Source organism: Mauremys reevesii, linkage group 7, assembly GCF_016161935.1.
Source record: "Mauremys reevesii isolate NIE-2019 linkage group 7, ASM1616193v1, whole genome shotgun sequence".
In the NCBI taxonomy this organism is placed as follows: Eukaryota; Metazoa; Chordata; order Testudines; family Geoemydidae; genus Mauremys; species Mauremys reevesii.
In genome coordinates this window covers 48,297,246-48,318,286 of record NC_052629.1, presented here as the reverse complement: position 1 = coordinate 48,318,286, position 21,041 = coordinate 48,297,246, and the positions used below count along the sequence as shown (strand labels likewise).

Below are 21,041 nucleotides of genomic sequence, written 5' to 3'. Positions count from 1 at the left end.
TGTAGGAAAGGCAGGAATAGAATCCATTCCATTCATGCATGGAACATTTTAGCTCAAATGTTTAGTTTAGCAAAGTTATAAGCAACTAAAAACAGGGGATTACAATGGGACGTATAGGCAACCCTATAATAGGTGATGCCACCAACCCCACCTATAATAGAGGTATTATGCATGCACATGTATTTAAAGTCCACTCATTCACATTTCTAGCTAAACTTCTTTCAAATATGTTTGATCAGTCATTGCAGACAGGGTCGATGGTAGAACACAAGTTTTCAGTACTGTTCTAACCAGTTTTAGCTTTTCCACACTGGCAGTTGGAAACCATTTTAGACACCGGTTTAGCTGAGACCTTGTTTAAATTGAATGTAAACCAGGTTCTTTAACTTGGTTCCTAGTGGTAGGACCAAAAACTACTGTCTGTGGGGAAAAAAATATCTTTTTCTGACTTTAGTGAGCTAGCGCCACTGAGCAGAGGGGGAGTGGAAAGACGATATTACTATTGTCTGAAGGCAACTAGCCTTCAGATCAAATATTGGCTGGGTACAGTCTACAATCCCTCTGACCAAAGAGAAAGAACCGTTTCCTTTCTCTACAACCCCATCAAGGCCATCCAGCTCAGTTTGATGCCAAACATAAAAGTGAACTTTCTGAGTCTAGCTATGGACCTGAGCACAAAAGTGTGTGCATATTCCTAGCCATTGGCTACATGCCCCCTATGAAGCCTAGCTTCTGACAAAGAGGCAATATATAAGTAAAGGGAAGTACAGAGTTAATAAATTCTATTTTCATTTGAAAAATAGTTCACATTCTTAAAAAGAGTAAAAAGAACTTTCAGCACAAGAGAAACATATAGAACATCTGAAAATACATCTGGTATGTGCCTGATAGCTTCACAAATAAGTCCAGCCTGTAATATGTGATGGATGCATTTTGTACATCTTGCAAAAAGGCAGACTTTACTTTTTTGCAAATGCATTTTTATATGTTCATAACTGTATTTTACTCAGTGAAAGTTGTAGGTTGCCAAGAGTATGCAAATAGAGAGCTGAAAATCCAAGTAAAAATTCAGCTCACTCTCAATCTGCATCTTTTCCTCATGATAAGGACCCGACTATCACAATAAATAGACTTATAGGGGACAGGAGATGTTCGGGGGAAGTGTTTGATTATTCTGACTGTAACAGGAAAAAATAAGGGATGAGTGTAAGGGTAGACAGAGATGGCAACTGAAAACTAGAGAAGAGAATTAAGGACAATGATTGCAAAATGGATAGTGAACTCAAATTAACTGCTGCTACCTAAGACCCAGATGAACACTGTAAAAAGAAATAGGCATAGAGCAAAATACAGCAATGTCAGCATTAACTGTCCATCCCAGTTTTCAGTTGCACCAGGGGTCTGGGACTACAACTAATTCGCTCTTTCACAGATCACTTTTTGAAGTGAATATTGTAATGCCAGTCTGATGGGCCAGTCAAAAGGACAATATTAAAGAGGTACAGCAGGGCTAAAACAATTGTTGAAGAAGCTGATTGTGGTGCAAATGATGATCTATACGACATTACACATTTATTTATCAGACTGAATTTACAAAAGGAATGGGCATTCATCTGCCCCATGATCACATCATCTATTAGTTGACTGCACAGCATATCGCCTAAGGCCATAAGCATGCTATTGTTAATTTCAGTTAGTATTTATGCTCAACTCAGTGTGTTGCTGTGGTTCACTTGCTGTAAAATACTAACAAATGTTGTGTTTTAAGAAGCCTTTCAGCTAGCACCAAAACCCACAAGTGGCAGCTGCTAACCCATTTGGTTACAGATGTGTGAATAAGGTGACAGAATATGAGACTCTGGTTATCTTTATGCTGTAATTTTATCATTTTGGTTTGGGCTTCAGAAGCTCTTGGCATTTGGTGAAGCCACAGTCCTTGACCGTATGGGAGAGCCATGCTCTGACAGTTATGTTTCTTTCAGCAAAAACTAGGTCAGTAACTTCTAGTCACCTGCAGAAGGACGTTTCTTTCACTGCTGAGTTTAAAATAACTGTGCTGAGATGGCAAAAAAATCAGAGATCACCCCAGTTCACTTCCTAAGGCAGTGTGTTGGCACATCCCTATAAAAGTTATTGATTTTTGGCTTTACCTTTGTTTCTCTATTTAACTTCCCTTCCCTCATGCACTTCACATTATGTGACTGAACAAGGTGGGATGCCCCTTAAGGGATAGATGGCCAGACAACTCTGGTTACTCAGGAGGAACACCTGAGCAGGGACCAGCTGATTCCCCTATAGAGGGCAGCAGGAAGCTGTAGAAAGGACAGTGTGTTTGTGTGTGTGCTGGTGCTCAGACAGACCAGAATGGAGTACAAAGGCTGCTGGGAGCAAGCAGGCTCCAGCAGAGAAATCTGGGACTTGCTTTATGTTTTCTTTCTGGTTTGTGTTTCTTGGAAAATAAATAGAATCCTCGCTGAAGGGCCTGCGAAACTGATCTGTTGCGTGCATTACTGAAGAAGCCCCTCAAAAGTGAAACTGAGGCAGGGGGCTGCTTGCAGGGCGACCCTGAGGCAATGAGGGGGCATGTGGGAGTCTGTGTCAATGAAATATCATGTACAAGAGACTACATTTCCCACTGTGATCTGTCTCCTCTTTAGCCATGCAGGAAGACTGCGTGTTATGTCTGTATTTGGTCCCACTGCAGAGGAAGATAATCAAGAGGTGTAGTTTGTGCATATATGATTTTGGCCTCTCCACACAATCTTCATCTTCAATATTTGTTGTTTCGAATGCTGTTTAGGACTATGCCCATCACCATCGTATCCAAGCATGCTTCAGGCCTATTTTATTTACTGATGTTGACACACTGGTGATAAATGGTAGATGTAGAAAACTGCATTATCCTGGGCTTTCTGAGTCCAGGGGATGCTGTGGGATTTCAGAAGAGCCCATCATGGATTCGGGCACATTGGACTTCCCACACCCCTTTTTAAGTTTTATATTCATATATCAATGTTTTTAGGCTCATTCATGCAGATGTTGCTCTCTCTATATCACCCCCATGCTCCCCCGGTGCCCCCCCCCCCCACACCTGAATTCTTGTGCTGTGTTTTGTTTTGTCCTGTCTATGTTAAATTGCAATCTGTTCAGGGCTGGGGCTAAGTTTTTCTATTTCTAAATACTGTAATGAGATCCATTTGCAGTGCTTCAGAAATGCTTATTAAGAATACTAATGCTCAGACTGACAAATCCCACCCTAACGTGTTTTCTTAAAAGGATGCTGTGACAAACTGCAGGGCTATTACCTGGTGTCTGCTGAACAGGGAGTTAACCCCAGCTCATTTCCTCCCACCTATCTTAGCACAGATGCTAAGGGGAAGGGACATAAAGGTGGTCGCATGTGAGACAGTGCTAGGGAGAATGCCTAGTGGGAGGCAGGATGGGGTCCATAATCAGTGGTCATGGTACCTGACTGAAACCCAAATTGGCTGGGGGTGGGGATTCTACTGTTAACTAATTCTACTTCTTTGTTATAAACACTATCCTTTGGGGGGAAAGACCTTGTTGGTTGCCACTCTTTCCTCCTCTACTGAGTCATTCTACCAGCCTACAGATCCCTATGTGGATGAAAGACATTAATGAACAGGATCAACAGGGTGCACTGTAACTGGAAGCCATAATGAAAAATGCTGAGACAGAACAGAGCAAAAACAATATCAAAAGCATGTCTGCTGTTCCCTTGCATTGACCAACATTTGTACCTTTGCAGATGCGTGAGGTGAAGCTCCCTGGTCCAAGAGCAGAAGTGCCACTTTCTGATTATCGTAATGTGCAGCTACATGGAGTGGAGTTAAACCACTCTAAAAACACATGCAGAACAAACAAGCATTGTTATAACTACCATCAGTGAAAATGCAGGAGTGCAAAGAATTAGGTTAAACTAGATACGGTGAGAACACAGTGATATTATTCATTTCTGTCTCCAAACTCTCCATTAACTTTTGAGACAACACACCTTAGAACAGACAAAAGCTGTTTCTTGTCTGCTCACACCCTTATTTAGGGTAAGATTGTGACTTTGCCCAGGGTCAGAGGGAAGGGGAAGAACATATCTGACTGCCCCAGGAGCAGACCAGGAAAGGAATTGGGACTTTGAATCACAGCTCCTGTCCTAATTTCCCTTTGCCCAAGGGTGTAAGTAAACCACCATTGATCCATTCCATTTTCCTGTTCATGCTGGCTCAGCACTGTCACACTGTGAACCCTTGGCTCCTCCAGTTCCCTGCTCACCAGCGTGGGGGATGGGAGAACAGAATCCTGTCCCCCTGATCTCTTCCCTGTGCTCTGGCTGAGCAGGGGAGTCAGGAAGCGCTTAATACTTTCTTATTTCCCTGGGTGGACACATGAAAGAAATGACAGTATTGCCCTAATGATGTTAAAATCCATTTCTCATGGGATTGCTGACCTTACTGGGATATTGCTATACGATGATGAACAGAAGATTTCAATTAAACCCAAAATTGCGGTAGTGGATATTAGCAAGTGCTTGTGTGATAGTAAGTAGCTGCTATGGTATTCTGGTACCTGGGTATGTACATGAAAGTGGGGAGTGGCCTTTTCTGTCCTACCTTTCCAGCAGCATCTGGAGATGCATTCTTCTGCAGCAGAAGGTTGGCTACTTCAATTTTTCCATATTTTGCAGCCACATGCAGAGGAGTAAACCCTTTCTGTAAGAAAAAAAGGCTACATGATGGCCTTGTACATTCTTCTCCCAGAGGTGTCTGGCAGTTCCCGTCACACAGGTGGCTCTGGCCTATCACATTACTTCTTGTTTCCTTTCCTTCTCTTACATAGCTGTTAACCATAGTAGGTGCAGCTAGTCTGTCTCTTCTTTGTTTCCAGATGCCTTCATAGGCCTGGAGATGGTTCTTTGCAGGGAAAAACCCAGACACCCATTGAAGCAGCTGGAAACAAGGAGCAGCAGCCAACTAGGTAATCAGAGTAGATTTCCACTGACAACCAGCAAGTGCTTCATTGGTCACCAGTGGTCCTGGTCCTGGTCCTGGTTTGGGAAGCACTCATATCTACGCCACTTGGTGAAAATTTCAGTTGTGCACTCCTTTCACATGAAATCAATATACACTCAAATGGAATCATTACCATCGTTTGCCTGGAAAAGGACAGACATTTTGTCGTTTGGAAGAGTAGAAATGTTTTTGTCTTATGGTAAACAACCTAGAAATTAGTATTCCATCAGCTAATGTTCATCACACACAATAGGCATTGCTAGACAAATGTGCTAAGCTTAGTCTTTAAAAATTAGACAAGTCCATCAAAGCAGATTACAGATATCCATGAGAACAACTGATCCGTGACCCCCACAAAAAAATCAATGTTTTTATCACTAGGCTATATTATAAATCAAGCATAGATCTGTATCTTCCTAGATAATATAATGTAGTTAATTCCTATGTCACTTGGTATGCACATATGATTCCTGCACCAAATTCACTGGCAACTAATCCAAAACCTTTTAAAGCATTTGAGCGATCACTTCTACAACTCCCTTACCTTTGTAATTATAGCTAAAGATGCACCATGATCCAAAAGAACTGAGGCTACATCTTCATGTCCCTCTCGAGCAGCAAGATGTAGTGGTGTATACCCAGAAGTAGTGGCTGCATTCGGAGATGCTCCTTGCTGTAACAACTGCTGCACTATATCAGCTTTTCCCAATCGGGCAGAAATGTGTAGTGGTGTTTGGTCATCCTAAATATAAAGATGACAGGAATACAGTACAGTCTGCATAAGGACTGAAATGTTCTTGTCATGCAATGTAAATGACTATTAATTCTATCAAGGCTAAAACTACTGAATAGTCCATGCTGTTTTTCTTCTCTGACATATGATTAAGGGATGTAGTGCCTGAAGGTGCTTTGTTACAGAATATGTTCCCCACACACAATGTGATCAAGAATAGAAAATAAGGTATTCAAGTATCTCAATCTGTCCCTGCATTACATCATTTTACCATGAAATTATATTGCAGGCCATATTGCACTAAAGGCCTCATCAAAGCTACAGTGGATTTAGATCTGTCCCTTGACTGGATTTATAGAGGTATTCAGGCACTTAGTGGGATTTTCGAAAGCATCTAGGCACCTAACACCCAATTAAATCAATGAATTTTAGGCTCCTAGCTGCTTTTGAAAACCCCACTATGCACCTAAATACCTGCAATATCTAATCACACCAGAAGGAGTTTGGGATGGAGTGAGAATCCTTGGCACTTAATTTCCTCATTTTATGTATTAAAACACATCTCTTATGTTTATTTAGAGCAATTCCGTTCATAGTCTCTGTCTCAATAATGGGGAATTCCAGAGAAACTGGTAAAAAGTTTCAAATCTGTTTAAAAAAAAAAGTAAGGGTGCCCATTATACTTGATTATGTTCAATTATTATTTTTTTTAAAAACAGAATACTACAAATATTATGTGTCACTAAAATCCATGTTCTTTTATAGAGATTGTAACTCATTTCAGAACAGTAATGCCACTGTACTTAGGCCTAGGAGGTTGCTCTGAGAAGAGCTTCACAGATTATTTTCAGTGAAGAAAAATAAATAGTCACTTGAGTGTAGTTTGTGACCTTGCACCAGGGACCTACCAGATCATTTCACCTTCTTTCATTACTTGTTTCTGTAAATTATGTACTGACATTTTCCTACACTTCCACATTGCACAATCTTGGTTCCAAGCAATCTCAGTTATCTTCAACAAACCATCATTCCATGTCACACCATCTCCCCTTGTTCCTCCCCACAAAGAGACTAGGAATAACTCACATTTACCTAATTCTCCATTCTTTGGTGGCAGCACCTTATTCGAATTGAGACATCCTACTTCAATCACCCACTCCTTAATACCTGATCTATTATGGAGAAATTCCTACAGGTAAATTGCTATTGCTTTGAAACCACTGTATTTTTTTTGTCTGACTGTGACATAGCAGTCCAACCCTCACTGCTTTCCTCTCTGCAAGGCTACTACATCTGACTTTTAGGTGTTCCAGAGATGTCAGCACTGTCTGGAGTCCTTTGTGAAGCACTCTTTCAAAGTACACCTCTACCGTGATATAACACTGGAGCCAAAAAATCTTACCGTGTTATAGGTGAAACCATGTTATATCGAACTTGCTTTGATCCGCCGGAGTGCGCAGCCCTGTCCCGCCCCACCCGGAGCGCTGCTTTACCGCGTTATATCTGAATTCGTGTTATATCGGGTCATGTTATATCAGGGTAAAGGTGTATATTTATTTTTTGAATGTATACACAGCAAAGCTTTGTGAGATGATAGCAGATGCCTATGGCACAGGGATGATAGTTTTGCACATAATAAAAACAATTTCCCCACATCCAGTATAACTGAAGGGAAAAATGACCTTTGGTACTAGCTTGACACCATCTGCCTTATCTATACATTTGTAGTGCACTCACCATAGTATCTGAGCACCAGACAAACAAAAAAGATCATTACCACAATATAAAGACCAACACATGGCTTCACTTCCTTGCTCCTTCCCCAGAGGCTGGGAAGAAAATGTTTCACTTTAATTGGCAAAACTTCCTGGCTTTGCTAAGTGTACCCTTTATTTATTTATTATACGTGGAATATCACCTTACCTTAGCTTTAGCTTCTACCTGAGCTCCGTTTTGTACTAGATATCGAACAACTTCTGCTTGGCCAGCTCTGGCAGCCATATGTAGTGCTGTTTCTCCTCTCTAACATGCAGTAGTGAAAGCAAAACATAGTCAAAGATTGAGTAAAAACAAACAAACCATGTTTAATCAGTAAAAAAACCTCATGATCCAATTTAAAATCACCACATGATGATTTTTTTTTTTAAGGAGTAGTTTGTGAGCAGGATGTGGAAGCAAATCAATATTTGACCTCTAGCACTATACATTGGAAAGTAATTTATTCCAGCATCAGTTTACTAATAGAATAGTACATTAGTGTTCTCTCCTTTTGTTGAAAAGAAAACAAAGCTCTTGTTCACTTGTAGTCTATTTACAATGTTAAAATGATGTCAAATTAAATGACCACTCAGTTGGTCAAACATTTAGAATGATTACAAATTTTATGTATTCAGATGTGCTGATTTTTCTCTACATTCCTGCTGTTATGCCCCATGACCCAAATGTCTGTTGTGATCTGACAAGTACTCGGTTGAGTGAACACAAAAAATCATTACTAAGTACATAAATCCAAGGCTTAACAAAAGATGCATATCCAAGGAAACCAGAATATTTCAAGAGGGAAATTGTTTTCTTGATTTTTGTACTTCACTGGATCTTTTAATCCAAATGCTGCCTAAGTTACAGCTGGTGCTGCATGCGTGCATAATTTAATATTGTTTACAGAACAAACCATCTATGCACTGCTCTCTTCTGATAGTGTCCATCTCTGTTTTGAAGAGAGACTTTCATGCCAAATTGTAAAAGAAGGATTCAAATTTACATCCTTCTTTTTTCCTAAAGCAATGAGTGTAGTTTGTCAAGTACACACCTCAACACCACTTCCCAGGGAGCCTGGGGCACACAGTGCTCCTCCAGTAAAAGTGCACTTGTATGGCTGTATGGACACATGCAATATGTCCTGACAATCTGCTGCAATCTGTTGACAACAACAGAACTTGCCTTAAATGGTAAGGCCTCTGGTGTTCTGGGGAAGCAGCACTCAAGCAGTCAAGTGCACTTCTCAAAAATTAGATGTGCTAAATTAAGCTATAGTGAGTGAGTTCTCATTCTTTAGGTTAGCAAATAAGTAGATTAATATATAAGGCCATGTCTACACTAAAGGCACTACAGCTGCAATGCCACAGCTATGCTGCTGTAGTGCCAGAATGTAGATGCTTCCTACCTTGACAGAAGGCATTTGTCAGTCAATGTAGGTAATCCATCTCCCCAAGTCGTGGTGGAAGCTAGGGTGATGGAAGAATTCTTCTGTTGCCCTACCTGCATCTACACTAGGGTTAGGTCAGCTTACCCACTGTTCTTAGCAGTGATAACTAGGTCAATCTAAATTTTAAGTGTAGGTCAGGCCTAAAGCAAAACTTTCTCAGGGTCCTGTAAACCCTCTTGGGTGATCCTCAGCTCTCACAACTCCCACTGACTTCTTGAGGAGCTATGAGTGCTGATCACCTCTCAAGAAGTGGTCAACACCTTACAGTACTGGACCCTTAAATAAATACAAATATCAGAGATTCTAGTTCATTAAAAATGTGTTTCCATGCTACTGAGAGGAAAGCCATTGCTCACCACATTGGTAGTGTTGGGTGATGCTCCGTGATGCATCAGCTGTGACACAATATTTACATGTCCCATAAAGGCAGCAACATGGATTGGCGTTAGGCCCGACTAAAAACAAACAAACAAGCAAAATTAACTCGCTAGTTTTACATTATCTTCTTTGAACAAAGCATGGGGACACTGAATAGTTTAAAAATCAATATACCCAAGTGCTTGCTGTTTTAAAATGACTGAACAAGGCCTTGATGTTGGAAAGACTTACACAAATATTTAGCTTTAAGCACATGTGGAATTGGGGCTTTATATGTGCTTAGGATTAAGGGGTATAAATAATAAACACTGTAGTTAGTTCAGCAATACGTGATTTCACTAAAATCTACACATTAATGAGGAAGGTGAAATTTTGCTTCCACTTAAAATTTTGCTTTTATATTAAATTTAACATTTTTAAAGGAAAAAGAATGTCCATTACAAACCAATACTGGACTGGAAAAAAAAATGGATAGAATTGTTTCTGGTATGAAGATGCAACTTGCTGAAACACAGGGTTAATACAGGTGGATTTACGGTCGTTCCTCCCCACCACCTCCAAGTTTTTTTCCTGAGCAAATGAAAATGCCCGTTGATCATATTGGTCAATGTTACCCATCTACTTCCATGAGAGGAGGCGAGTTCAAAACCACTGCAGAGTGCAGAAGAGTGCTAGCTCTGCAGATCGTTTCCTTTCTCCTTGAAACTATGCAGACCTCCAGCACTAGAACTCTGTGGGGCTGCCCTTCCACAGGATTTGGGGGGATAGACAGGGGATCAGCCACTCATCTGGGCACACTCCCTTGCTGACCCCAAGGATTTCACATCAGAAATCCAATAAATACTTAATAGTTCTCCAAGCAGCATTAGAACCCCAGAGTCCCCTTCACAGCTGCTGCTGCTGCACAGCTGTGGTGGAAACCAGCAAGTGTCTGTATGCTCTCTAATGGAGCTGTGCTGCAAGGGGAAGGATATCCTTTATAAAGAGGTACCAGATCTCTATGGATCTCAGAAGATCTCTTGATTTTGGTGACTAACCCCTCACCCCATTTCATCAGAACTGTGAATAGGAAACTGCAAGTTTGTCTCCTAATCTGGAAAAGCCAGCATGAGAGAGGATGTGGCCCAAAGCATCTAGTTCGTTACTAGCTCTAACTCAGGGCCTGTGGGCTGCATGTGGCCCAATTAGCTCAGCTGCAGGCTCCGGGCTGCCCTACCGCAGGCTACTGCCAGCCCCATGCAGCGGGGCTTGGGGTCCGGGCAGCCGGCTGCCACCCGGCCATGCACAGTGGGGGTCATGGACCCGTCGGAGTCCGGGTCCTAGATGCACCCCCCCAGCGGGTCTCGGGGTCTGGGCAGCAGACTTCCCTGCTGTCCAGCAGGCTCCAGGCTGCCCTGCTGCCTGGCTGGGCTGCCAGCTCCCCTGCCGCAGAGCTCTGGGGTCCAGGCTGCCAGCTCCCCTGCCATGCGTCTGGGCTCTGGGATGCCCCGTACAGCAGGACTTGGGGTCTGGGCAGCTGGCTGCCACCTGGCCCCCCTGCAGCAGGCTACGGGGTCAGAGTCCTGGCTGCCCCCTCAGTGGGCCTCGGGGTTCAGGCAACCTGCTGTTGCCTGCTCCCCCACAGCGGGCTCCCTGCCTCAATCCCAGCTCTCTGCTCCTGGCCCCACTCTGTGGAGGGGTCTCTTGGCAGAGGGCGCTGAGCATAGGGATTTGTGTGCGGGTTGGGGGGGAGTTAGGTGGGAGGCATAGTGGTTCTCAACCTTTTATGGACCCCATAATGGTAAATAGGTTGAGAACCACTACTCTAACTAGTTGTATTATTTACTATCCACCTTCTTTTATAACACTTTACAGGAAAGAATTTTTGAAGGTTTTTTTTTTTATCAGAAAAATAAATCTGTTATCAGATTTCATCACAAACATTAACCCATGTGCAAAAAAGGCAAGTTTTCAGTGGAGGAGAGGGGCAAGATGGATGATCTATAAAAAGGTATGCAATCTGCAAAATATAACCATATTAATAAACAGTTGTACAATAATGATGACATAAGACAAGTCACATTTGGGACCAACTTTTTCTATCCTCCTACTCTTGACAAAAGGACGGAACCTGTTGGTTTCAGATTTCTCTAGTGAAGAACACTGTGCAGCTGTCTGGCCAATGTACTGATAGCCAAATAAGAGATTAAACCACCTTTGTTCATGACGGCAAATGTAGTGGCTCCAAAATATCCTCTTCTGCAGCTTCACCATCACAGGTCACCATGATATACTAATGGCTCATGATAGAAGTGCAAGGGAAGACAGAGCGGTAATGGTGACCAAGTGCAGTATAATGTGTTATTAAATTCCATGTTGTGGTTGTGCAGGACATGAAGAAAGTATTCTTCCACCATAACACCTGCAATTCTCCTGCTGAAAGAACTGTTTCTGGGTTGTGGATAACCTTGTTAATCTGGGCTGTCTTCACCAGGTAATGGAGTTGAGCATTTTATGATGTATTTTCTAATCCTTTGTGGATAAGATCACCTAGACTCAGACAATTACTACAGCTGAGCTACATTTTTGGCCAAAAGATTCATAGTTGGGTCAACCCAAACATTGTTTGAATTCATGTCAATTTCAGAAAATTGTTTTGAAATAAAAAAAATATTCTTTTGGAAGTTTCAAAATGAACTGTTTCAACATCATCGAAAAAGAAACATTTCCATTTTTCAGGCCACATTCACAAGGGGATTTTAGGTGCCATTCACAAAAAACCCAAATGCCTCCCCTTCTTGTATCCAATAGCCCAGATATTAGGACACTCACCTGGGAGTGAGAGATCCAGTTCCAATCCCCACTCTGAAGCAGGGACTTGAACCAGGTGTCCTACCACCAGGCTCGAGGATATTTTGGGGCAAGTTTCTCTCAGTCTTCCCTTCCAAAGCAGTTCCATTTTGAATAATTAAATAGTTATTGGAGCAGGACGAGTATCCAGGTGTCTCTCCTCCAAGGTGAGTGCCCTAACACCAGGCTATAGAGTCACTCTTTCTTTAATTATTCAAGTATTTTATACAAAGTGGAACAGATTCACAGTCTGAGAGAGACCCATGCTAGAATGCACTACAGGCATTCTAGAGCACTCACCTAGGAAGAGAGGGGATTTGAACATGGGTCTTCCACGTCTCAAAGGAGTACCCTAATCACTGTGCTATTGAGTATAAGAGGGGCACCACCACTTCCTCCTTTTGGTTTTTGGTTTTTTTGGTTTGGTTGTTTTTTGGTACCTAGCCCTTCATTTCTTTTGATTTTATTAAAAAGGTGAAACAAATTCCCAAAATAAAATGTTTTATTGGACCCAAAATGAAACTTTTACTCTTTTTTTTACTATGCCTAAAATGAATTAAAAAATTGGTTACAGTTTGCCCTAAACCAAATTTCCCTCCCTATTTTTCTGAACTGTCAGTGAAATGAAAAATCACACAGCTCTACAAACTGCCTGTTTGCACAGTTAGAAAACCAAAAGTGAGGAGAAGAAAGACAGTGTCTCTTTTGCTTAAGTTTCAGTCTGTGCCTCTCATTCATGTACTGATGGGGCTTCAAGCTATGACCTGAAAGTCAGATTCATGTCCCCTTTAGCTAGTACAAACCAGTTGGGGCCATTGCTTAAAGCCTCCCTAAGGAAGACCAAGATGTCTGCTTCCTTTAAGGAAGCACTACTTAGATCCTTATTCAAGAAAGTATATCCTCATGCAGAAAAGTTCTCCTTTTATCACCCTGTCATTTAGGTAAAGTACTGGTTGATTTTTCATTGAATAATTTTAAAAATGGAAACAAATTCACACTTCAAAGCTCTGAGAGGTAAACTGTTCCCAGGTGTACCCTGTTTAATTTCCTTAATGGAGCAGCTAATTCTTTTTCTAACTTGACTCCTTGTACAGATATCTCACCTTTATACAAGTGACCGTTATTCTTAACTTGACAGGGTTCTGCACACAAATAGAACCAAATTTCCAATGTGGTTTCATTCAGCCTCTAAATTTTTGCCAGCAATTGTGTGTGCACAATCATATGAAGCCCTAACTAATACCAGACTGATGTCTATTTGATTTGTAATCACAAATTACTGTGGATGAATGTCATTTCTATGCAGAGCTATCACAAGGCCTATGAACCACATAACTATGGCCCTTCCAAATTCATGGCCATGAAAAACACGTCACGGACTGTGAAATCTGGTGCCCCCCTGTGAAGTCTGGTCTTGTGTGTGTTTTTACCCTGTACAATACAGATTTCATGGGGAGAGATCAATGTTTCTTATACTGGGGATCCTGACCCAAAAGGGAGTTGCTGAGGGGGGGGGGTCACAAGGTTATTTTAGTGGGGGTCACGGTATTGTCACCCTTAATTCTGCGCTGCCTTCAGACTGGGTGGCCAGAGACTAGCGGCTGCTGACTGAGGGCTCAGCTCTGCAGGCAGCAGCACAGAAGTAAGGATGGCAATACCATACCATGCCATTCCTTAATCCTGCACTGCTGCTGGCGGCGACTCTGCCTTCAGAGCTGGGCTCCCAACCAGCAGCCCCGGCTCTCCAGCTGCCCAGCTCTGAAAGCAGTGCCACCAGCAGAAGCAGCACAGAAGTAAGAGTAGCAGTACCACAATCCCCCCTACAAGAACTTTACACCCCACCCCCCACCCCCACAGCTTCTTTGGGTCAGAACCCCTACAATTACAACTGACTGAAATTTCAGATTTAAATAGCTGAAATCATGAAATATAGGATTTTTAAAATCCTATGACCATGAAATTGACCAAAATGGACAGTGAATTTGGTAGGGCCCTACACATAACCCTTCAAAATAGGGTTTTTGTTGACCTTCTGCCGGGGGTGAATTTCACTCCATGTGTATAAAACTGCAGGCAGAAATATGGAGATCCTTTCTAAAAATCTGTCCCATTTCTTCTGATGACATATCTTTTTATTTTAAAATAAATTCATTATGTAGGTGTTCTGATCCAATAGTGTAACTGAGTATATTTCTATTTGCATTTGTTAATCTGTTCCTATCCAGTTGAAAATCATTTTTACTTTTAATAGTGTATATTTGTTAAGCAATGCACATGTATCATCTAATTGAACAGCGCTGCATTGGCACTAGAAACCAAGCCATACATGCAAACAATGCTTCTTACCTCAGTTACAGCTTGGATAGATGCACCATGTTTCAGGAGAAGTTCCATAACCTTAATTCTGTTCTTCTTGCAGGCAATGTGAAGAGGTGTGAAACCATTCTGTTAATGAGAAAGGAAATACTTTCATACACCACCTATGCCATTACTAAAGTTTGTTTTACTGAATTATTTTTGTCACTATTTTTTCTTTCACTCTTTGTGTCAATTAACTTAATTTTAATAAGATCACTTTCTCATATGAAATATATTACTAATACAATATATTCTAAAGAAAAATATTTCTACAACCTGTATAGTGCACATTTAAAACAACGTCCACCTTATTTTACAAGACTGGTAATGTGCTGCTTACAATAGTATCTTCAATATTGATACATACATATCAAAAGAGCTCCCACAGAGAAGTTTTAAAAACAGCTTACTGAATTGGGCCTCAGATCTGATGAAAATTAACTATATTAGCTACAGCAGTATAGAATTCTATATGCTTTCATAGACATACAAGGTGGGTGAGGTCATATCTTTTACTGGACCAACTTCTGTTGGTGAGAGAGACAAGCTACATGGAGCTCTTGTCTCTCTCACTAACAGAAGTTGGTCCAATAAAAGATATGACCCCACCCACCTTGTCTCTCTAATACCCTGGGACAAACATGGCTACAATAACACTAGATACAACACATGCCTTCATAGCATTCAGTCAGTGCAAGTGTATGTTCCACTTAAGTATAAACAGAGCCTCCATTTATCTGGGCCTATTAATATAGGATAACGACCTGGAGAAACTAGTACTAAGAACTGGAAAATGGGCCAAATGAAGCATAATTGGGACAAAACTGGCCACCAGGAATATCTGGATGTAAAGGGGCTTTTTGGGTGGCACAGAACTACCCAAACAGCTCTGTGTTACCCCCTGTCTTTTGAGGTCTCCAGCATAGAAGGCACATCATGGAAGTATCAGCAGAAGAAGCAACTTGATCAGAGTGCATTGCTTCTGGTTATTTTTTATTAGTATAATGGTCCTTAGGAAGCTGCCATAAGACAAGACAACTTAGAACAGCTCTGAGGTTGCTCTGAGGCCCAGAATACAGGAGGTACAATTTAAAATCATTTTAACTCGCTCCCCAATTCTTGTGTCTTAGCTGGAATAGAGAATCTGACCCTATGCGTGAATGAGTTGGGGGATAAGGAGATTTATGGCTATCTGATCCAGACAAGTGATTGGCTGCCATCCAGCAACCCTGCCCAAGGTATGCTGACATATTTAATGAGACTTCAGTAATTTCAGAATGCAGCCAAAATAAATATTACAGGACTAGAAGCCAAGCAGCATTCTGCACTTACCAGAGGGACAGACATACCACAATAGCCTTCCCCCAAAGCAATAAAGATACGATGAGGGGTTTATATGGAAGAGAGTGGCTGAGAGAGCAAGGAACCTTGTAAATCAGGCCAATTGTAAAATAGGACTCAAACCAACCCTGATTGTGTAGAGGTTTGTAGTTCTGTACAGAACGCATGTAGTACTTATGAAATCAACAGCCTAACAGCATTGACCTGAGCCCAGTACAACACCAAAGTGCAGTACAGTTACTGTAAGAATTCAAATTTGTTTAGGATGATTATTAAAGGTATATTTATACAGACCTATTTCTTTACAAAGTGAGCCATGAGAACACCTTAAAACAATATATACACACATTTGGAAACAGTTTATTTGTATGAAAAGGCAGTTTGTTTTGTTTTTAATGTAGAGAAATGAGTATAAAGATGCAACTCACTAAGAATATTGTGGATATTTGTTACATTACTTATTCTTGTTTTGCAAATTTCAGAACACTGTGTACTCAAATATCCTCTTTATTTTAAACGTCTCAGATTCATTTCCTCTTTGCAAATGTTTAGAAAATTAGAATTTCTCCCAGGCTGACAACTGCAGCAGTTAAGATTGCAGTCACTCATTCTACTCAGAATTAGAGAATCACAATAAATATCAAAATGCAAAGGGGCTCTAGTTACACTAGAAATTACATAAATCACTATTAACTATCCATAAGCAACAGTTACACAGACTGCACAAGAAAAAATGTTAATATCAAATTAGAGCTACAGTAACTTTTCTTGAACTCTACAAATACAGCATTAGCCTCACTGAATGTCAGACCCTGTAAAATTTCAGCCAACAGAAAATAACTTCAAATATTAGACACTGCAACTTTAGAAAACTGTTTAGCTGTGACTATTAACCCACTGCGTACTCACCAGTGCTTTGGCATTAGGATTAGCTTTCTCATCCAAGAGAACCTTGGCAACTTTGAAGTGGCCACAATGGGCGGCAACATGCAGTGCAGTCAGATAGTCATTAGTGACGTCATCAACAGGCACGCTGTGCTGAATCAGAAGCTGAACACAGTTTAAATGATCTCCTTGTGTTGCCATGTGCAATGGAGACAAACCATTCTGTAAATAAAAAGAAACAAATTGAAATGGACAGACATATAGAATTGTATGTATGCTTGTCACTGAAAAGTTTCTTTGTAACAGAGCTTTACAAGCGCCTTTGTTATGCGAAATCCCACACCGCATTATATAGAAACTAAGTGCACTGGGTCAGCTTCTGAAGTCTTTTCTCAGGTAAAATTCCCATGGAACTTTGAGTTTGCCTGAGTAAAGAGTAAGGTCAGGTGTACACTAGAAAACGTTTGCTGACATAGCTATACCAGCAAACATCTATCAGCAACCCCTCCTAGCGTAGATGCAGCTTATACAGGTTCCCTCAGTGAAATAAGTTATATTGGCCAAAGCACTGTTATGGCAGTATATAAATGTACCTACAATTGGCTTTTAACAATATAGAAATGTCGTAAACCACCATCCCTAACGGTCATTAGTAAAACTGCAAAAGTTTCTAGTGTAGACCTGCCCTAAATAAAAACTCAGAATTTGGCCCAATGAAAAGCATTGAAAAGCCATGCTTTCTATGGAGAAATCTGTTGGACATTCATCTTTATGAACAATAGTTGTGATGAAAATATGTTTTATACTGCTCACAAAACTCAAGCAACAATGTACTTTTACATATACATACACAAAATAGATTGTATGCACAAACCACACAAAGAAATAATTCAGATAGAATTCTGAATTACCGAGTCCATTTCATGGTGTTAGGATTAAAACAAGAAAAAATAGACAGGAAAAAATAGATGTTGTTTGGATGAATGCATATCGGTGCCTTAAGCAGATAATGTACTAAAATTACCTTCTTCACTTTGATTTATTTAGTGATTTAAATTTATGAATAAAAGAAGTGAAAAATCTTTAGTAAAGTTTTAATCAGTATTCAACTATATTTTTACAAAAACTGATTCCAGTTCAGTTGCTACTACAATAAAAAGCAATGTTGGTGATAATCTAATACAAATGGTTGAAATATGGTTTTTAGATCTAAAATACACCATGCTTACTACCATAAAGAAATCAAAACTCTTTTTTACAGATGTGGTGCCCTCATGTGACCATGGTTAGCATAAGCAAAGCACCAATGTAACTACTCAATGGCTGTTCACAGACTTTCTGAAGCTGAGGACTGCTTTTTTCCCCTTTTTAAAAAACAGGACCGTATAATAATAGGAATGACAAAAGTTATAAATAAAGGAGGAAATGCAAAGTAAACATGTTTTTAAAAGCAACGTAGAAGAAGGTGAAAGCAAACAGGCTAGCTGAGTGACATCATTTTAAACTATATTTAATGTATAAAAGCAGGGGTTCTCAGACTGGACCAAATCTTAGAAGTAAGGCTATTTTGTGGGCACCTCTCCAAGTATCATGCCACACACGTCAGCAGGAATTGTTTACATGGAAAATTGGTATTTGGAAAATATTTAATGTAGAGTTAGTGCAACGTGATTAAGCTTTCTGGGCCACAGCTGAGCATGGTGTAAAGAATTCTCCTAAGCTATTTGTTTACAGGAAGAGTCACTAAGAGGGTTCAACACAGTTCTGTTAAATAGTGAAATGAGGAGCTTCTTCAAGTGAGAAAAGTGTAGTTTATGATCTTAATAAGAAGAGTGAATAAATTGCCCTTGTATAACTGAATAGGATGGGATGACTTGGAATACCCAGAAGGAATTCCAAGTCTCAGAGGCAGCTATAGAGGAGGGAGTGTTGTGGCCATGACAACACAGAATGATGTGGGAAGGGGTCAGCAGAAGATGAAAGAATACAGTGAACAGATATGAGGAGCAGAGCCTGAGGGGGAGTAGGGTGGATTATAAAATAGGAGCAGAGATGGCCAAGAAACACATCCAAGTGGAAGAGTTGGCAGGAATCTGGAGAAAAGCTTTGAGAATCAGAGAAATGCAGCAGATAGCCAGAAGGAACAGCACAGACCAGGGGTTGGGACTGGATAATAAAGAATCTCAGCAGTAGACAACTAGAGGGATGATGATCTTGTAGTTAAAGCACACAACTGGGAACATGTTTTATTCCTGATTCTATTTGCTGTATAAATACACTATGTGATTTATTTATTTTTGTAGTTGACTAAAGTAACTTTATTGCCTGGACACAATTGAGCAGTGGGGTGGGCACCAATTGAGCAGTGGGGTGGACACCAAGCCCTCCCCCCCATTACAATCATTGTTAAACAGTGACAGTGTAGGGCCCGGGGGGGGGGAGGGACACCCCAGCCAGAGCTGAACAGGCGCTATATGATCCTAGGCAAGCCATTTAACATTTCTGTGCCCATATCTCTCCACTTGTAAATGCTTCTCTACCACAGCCACATTGTAAGGCATAATTCACTGATGTTTGTAAAGACCACTTTGGGGTCCTATTGCCAAGGAGAACATACAGGGCCAAGGAGTTCAGTGGAAATCCATGAGGGGAAACAGAAACCAAAAGGTTCATGGTCATACTATGTTTGAGAAGAAAAGTAGCAAAAGACCAGAGAGATCATAATATTATAGCAAACCGCTGAGTGGCAAAGACAAATGGCTTTTAGAATCAGTAGAAATAATGATATGTAGCTCAAAGCTCATCCTTCATCTGTAGCTGTCAAATTGCTTTACAAAGGGTAGGGGGAGTTTCATTAACTTCATTTAAAAAAAAAATGGAAACAGGCATACAGAGACGAAGTCACCTGCCCACTGTCTCACATAAGTCATCAGCAAAGTCAGGACTTGATTTGAGGTCTATTGACTTCTAGTCCCATGTCCTGTCCATTAGGCCATTGTGCCTCCCATATGAATAAAACTAAGGATGTAATAATGTGAAAAGGGCCTACAGTGTACTCAACAATCTTTACTAGGAAATAATAAAACTAGGAACTGAAAGAGTTCTATGAGCCATCTGAAAGCTGTAAAAGTTAAAATTCTTTCCAAAAGATTTGTCCTGTTTCGAGGAAGTTCTTACTTGATTAGAAGAAAACTCAGCCAAGTATTTTTTCCAGAGGATAATACTGTAGTTCAGTGCCAACTGAATGTCATTCAGTGGTATTCTGCCTCTCAGCTTCCCTCACAAGTTGTGTCAAAATTGACATATCGGAGAGAAAGCCCAAGCAGCAGAACTTCTGTTTTTTTCTTCACTTTTTCTTATGTGCCTCTATGTAATAAGATTTCAGGATTGTCACTGCATGCCTGTAGAGTTGGTGTGAAGTGATGGCAACAGCTACAAGCATGGTTGAGAGCTCTTTTTGTTAAGAATATCACCAGATTGAATCATCATATGGTTGCGCAGTCTGTTACTTTCTAATTTTTAAGTTCTCAGCCATTTTGACTTTGCAAATTATATCTGTGGTATACAGCTACAGTAAGGCATGTATCTATGCCATGCCAAGAGTCCTAGACTATTGTGATATCAGAGGTAACTCAACAAATCACCACCCTTATTGTACAGCTAATTTCCATGTCACAATTGACTTATTTGTATAAAGGAGACTACTTGGGCCAACTAGCACATCCATGCGCCCAACGGCCACCCACACAAATCAACACAAATCTCCCAGCACAACCCCCCCAACACAAATCAACAAAACCATCTACATAACACAACCAGCATACACAATAACCCCAAATACACACAGCCCCTCATGCCAGCATAACCCCGTCATTCACCACCCATGCAAATTAACACAAAACTCTCAATACAATTTCCCCTACAAACAAATCAACACAGCCATTCATACAACAACATTACCACCACACACAAACCCCCAAACGTCACTCTGAAGTCAAGAATGTCTGTTGAGTCAGTGTGAAGTGATGGAAACAACTACAAGCATGGTTGAGAGCTCTTTTTATTTAGAATATCATCAGATTCAATCATCACTGTGATTCATGGCCTATTACTGTTAATTTTAAAGTTCTCAGCCGTTTTTGGCTTGTTTACACACATGACTATGAATTACACGCGTGTGACAGCATGGGCTTTCAGCTACTTGTTTTTTAATACTTAGCTTAGTTAGTCTAGGGCTTGTCTAGTATTGTAGTGTTAGGTGCCACATTGCTGAATACAGTTATTT

General features: G+C 40.7%; 1 protein-coding gene and 1 long non-coding RNA gene across 3 annotated transcripts in view; one reads left to right on the top strand and one right to left on the bottom strand.

Annotated features, from left to right (window-relative positions):
• Positions 1–14,653, top strand: part of LOC120368596 — a 31,707-nt gene extending 17,054 nt beyond the window's left edge. The window contains exons 3-5 of one of the 2 annotated variants that reach the window (XR_005582681.1): positions 3,770–3,949; positions 11,713–11,816; positions 14,592–14,653. This is a non-coding gene — a long non-coding RNA (uncharacterized LOC120368596). Of the gene's footprint in view, positions 1–3,769; positions 3,950–11,197; positions 11,310–11,712; positions 11,817–14,591 lie in introns of those variants that run through there. The other variant, XR_005582682.1, reaches the window with a different exon arrangement.
• Positions 1–21,041, bottom strand: part of ANK3 (ankyrin 3) — a 554,530-nt gene that overhangs the window by 133,006 nt on the left and 400,483 nt on the right. Inside the window, exons 11-17 of the mRNA XM_039480795.1 lie at positions 16,781–16,978; positions 14,519–14,617; positions 9,322–9,420; positions 7,684–7,782; positions 5,572–5,769; positions 4,629–4,727; positions 3,762–3,860 (exon numbers count right to left, since the gene is read on the bottom strand). Of these exons, the coding sequence (XP_039336729.1) occupies positions 3,762–3,860; positions 4,629–4,727; positions 5,572–5,769; positions 7,684–7,782; positions 9,322–9,420; positions 14,519–14,617; positions 16,781–16,978 (891 nt within the window). The remainder of the gene's footprint in view (positions 1–3,761; positions 3,861–4,628; positions 4,728–5,571; positions 5,770–7,683; positions 7,783–9,321; positions 9,421–14,518; positions 14,618–16,780; positions 16,979–21,041) is intronic.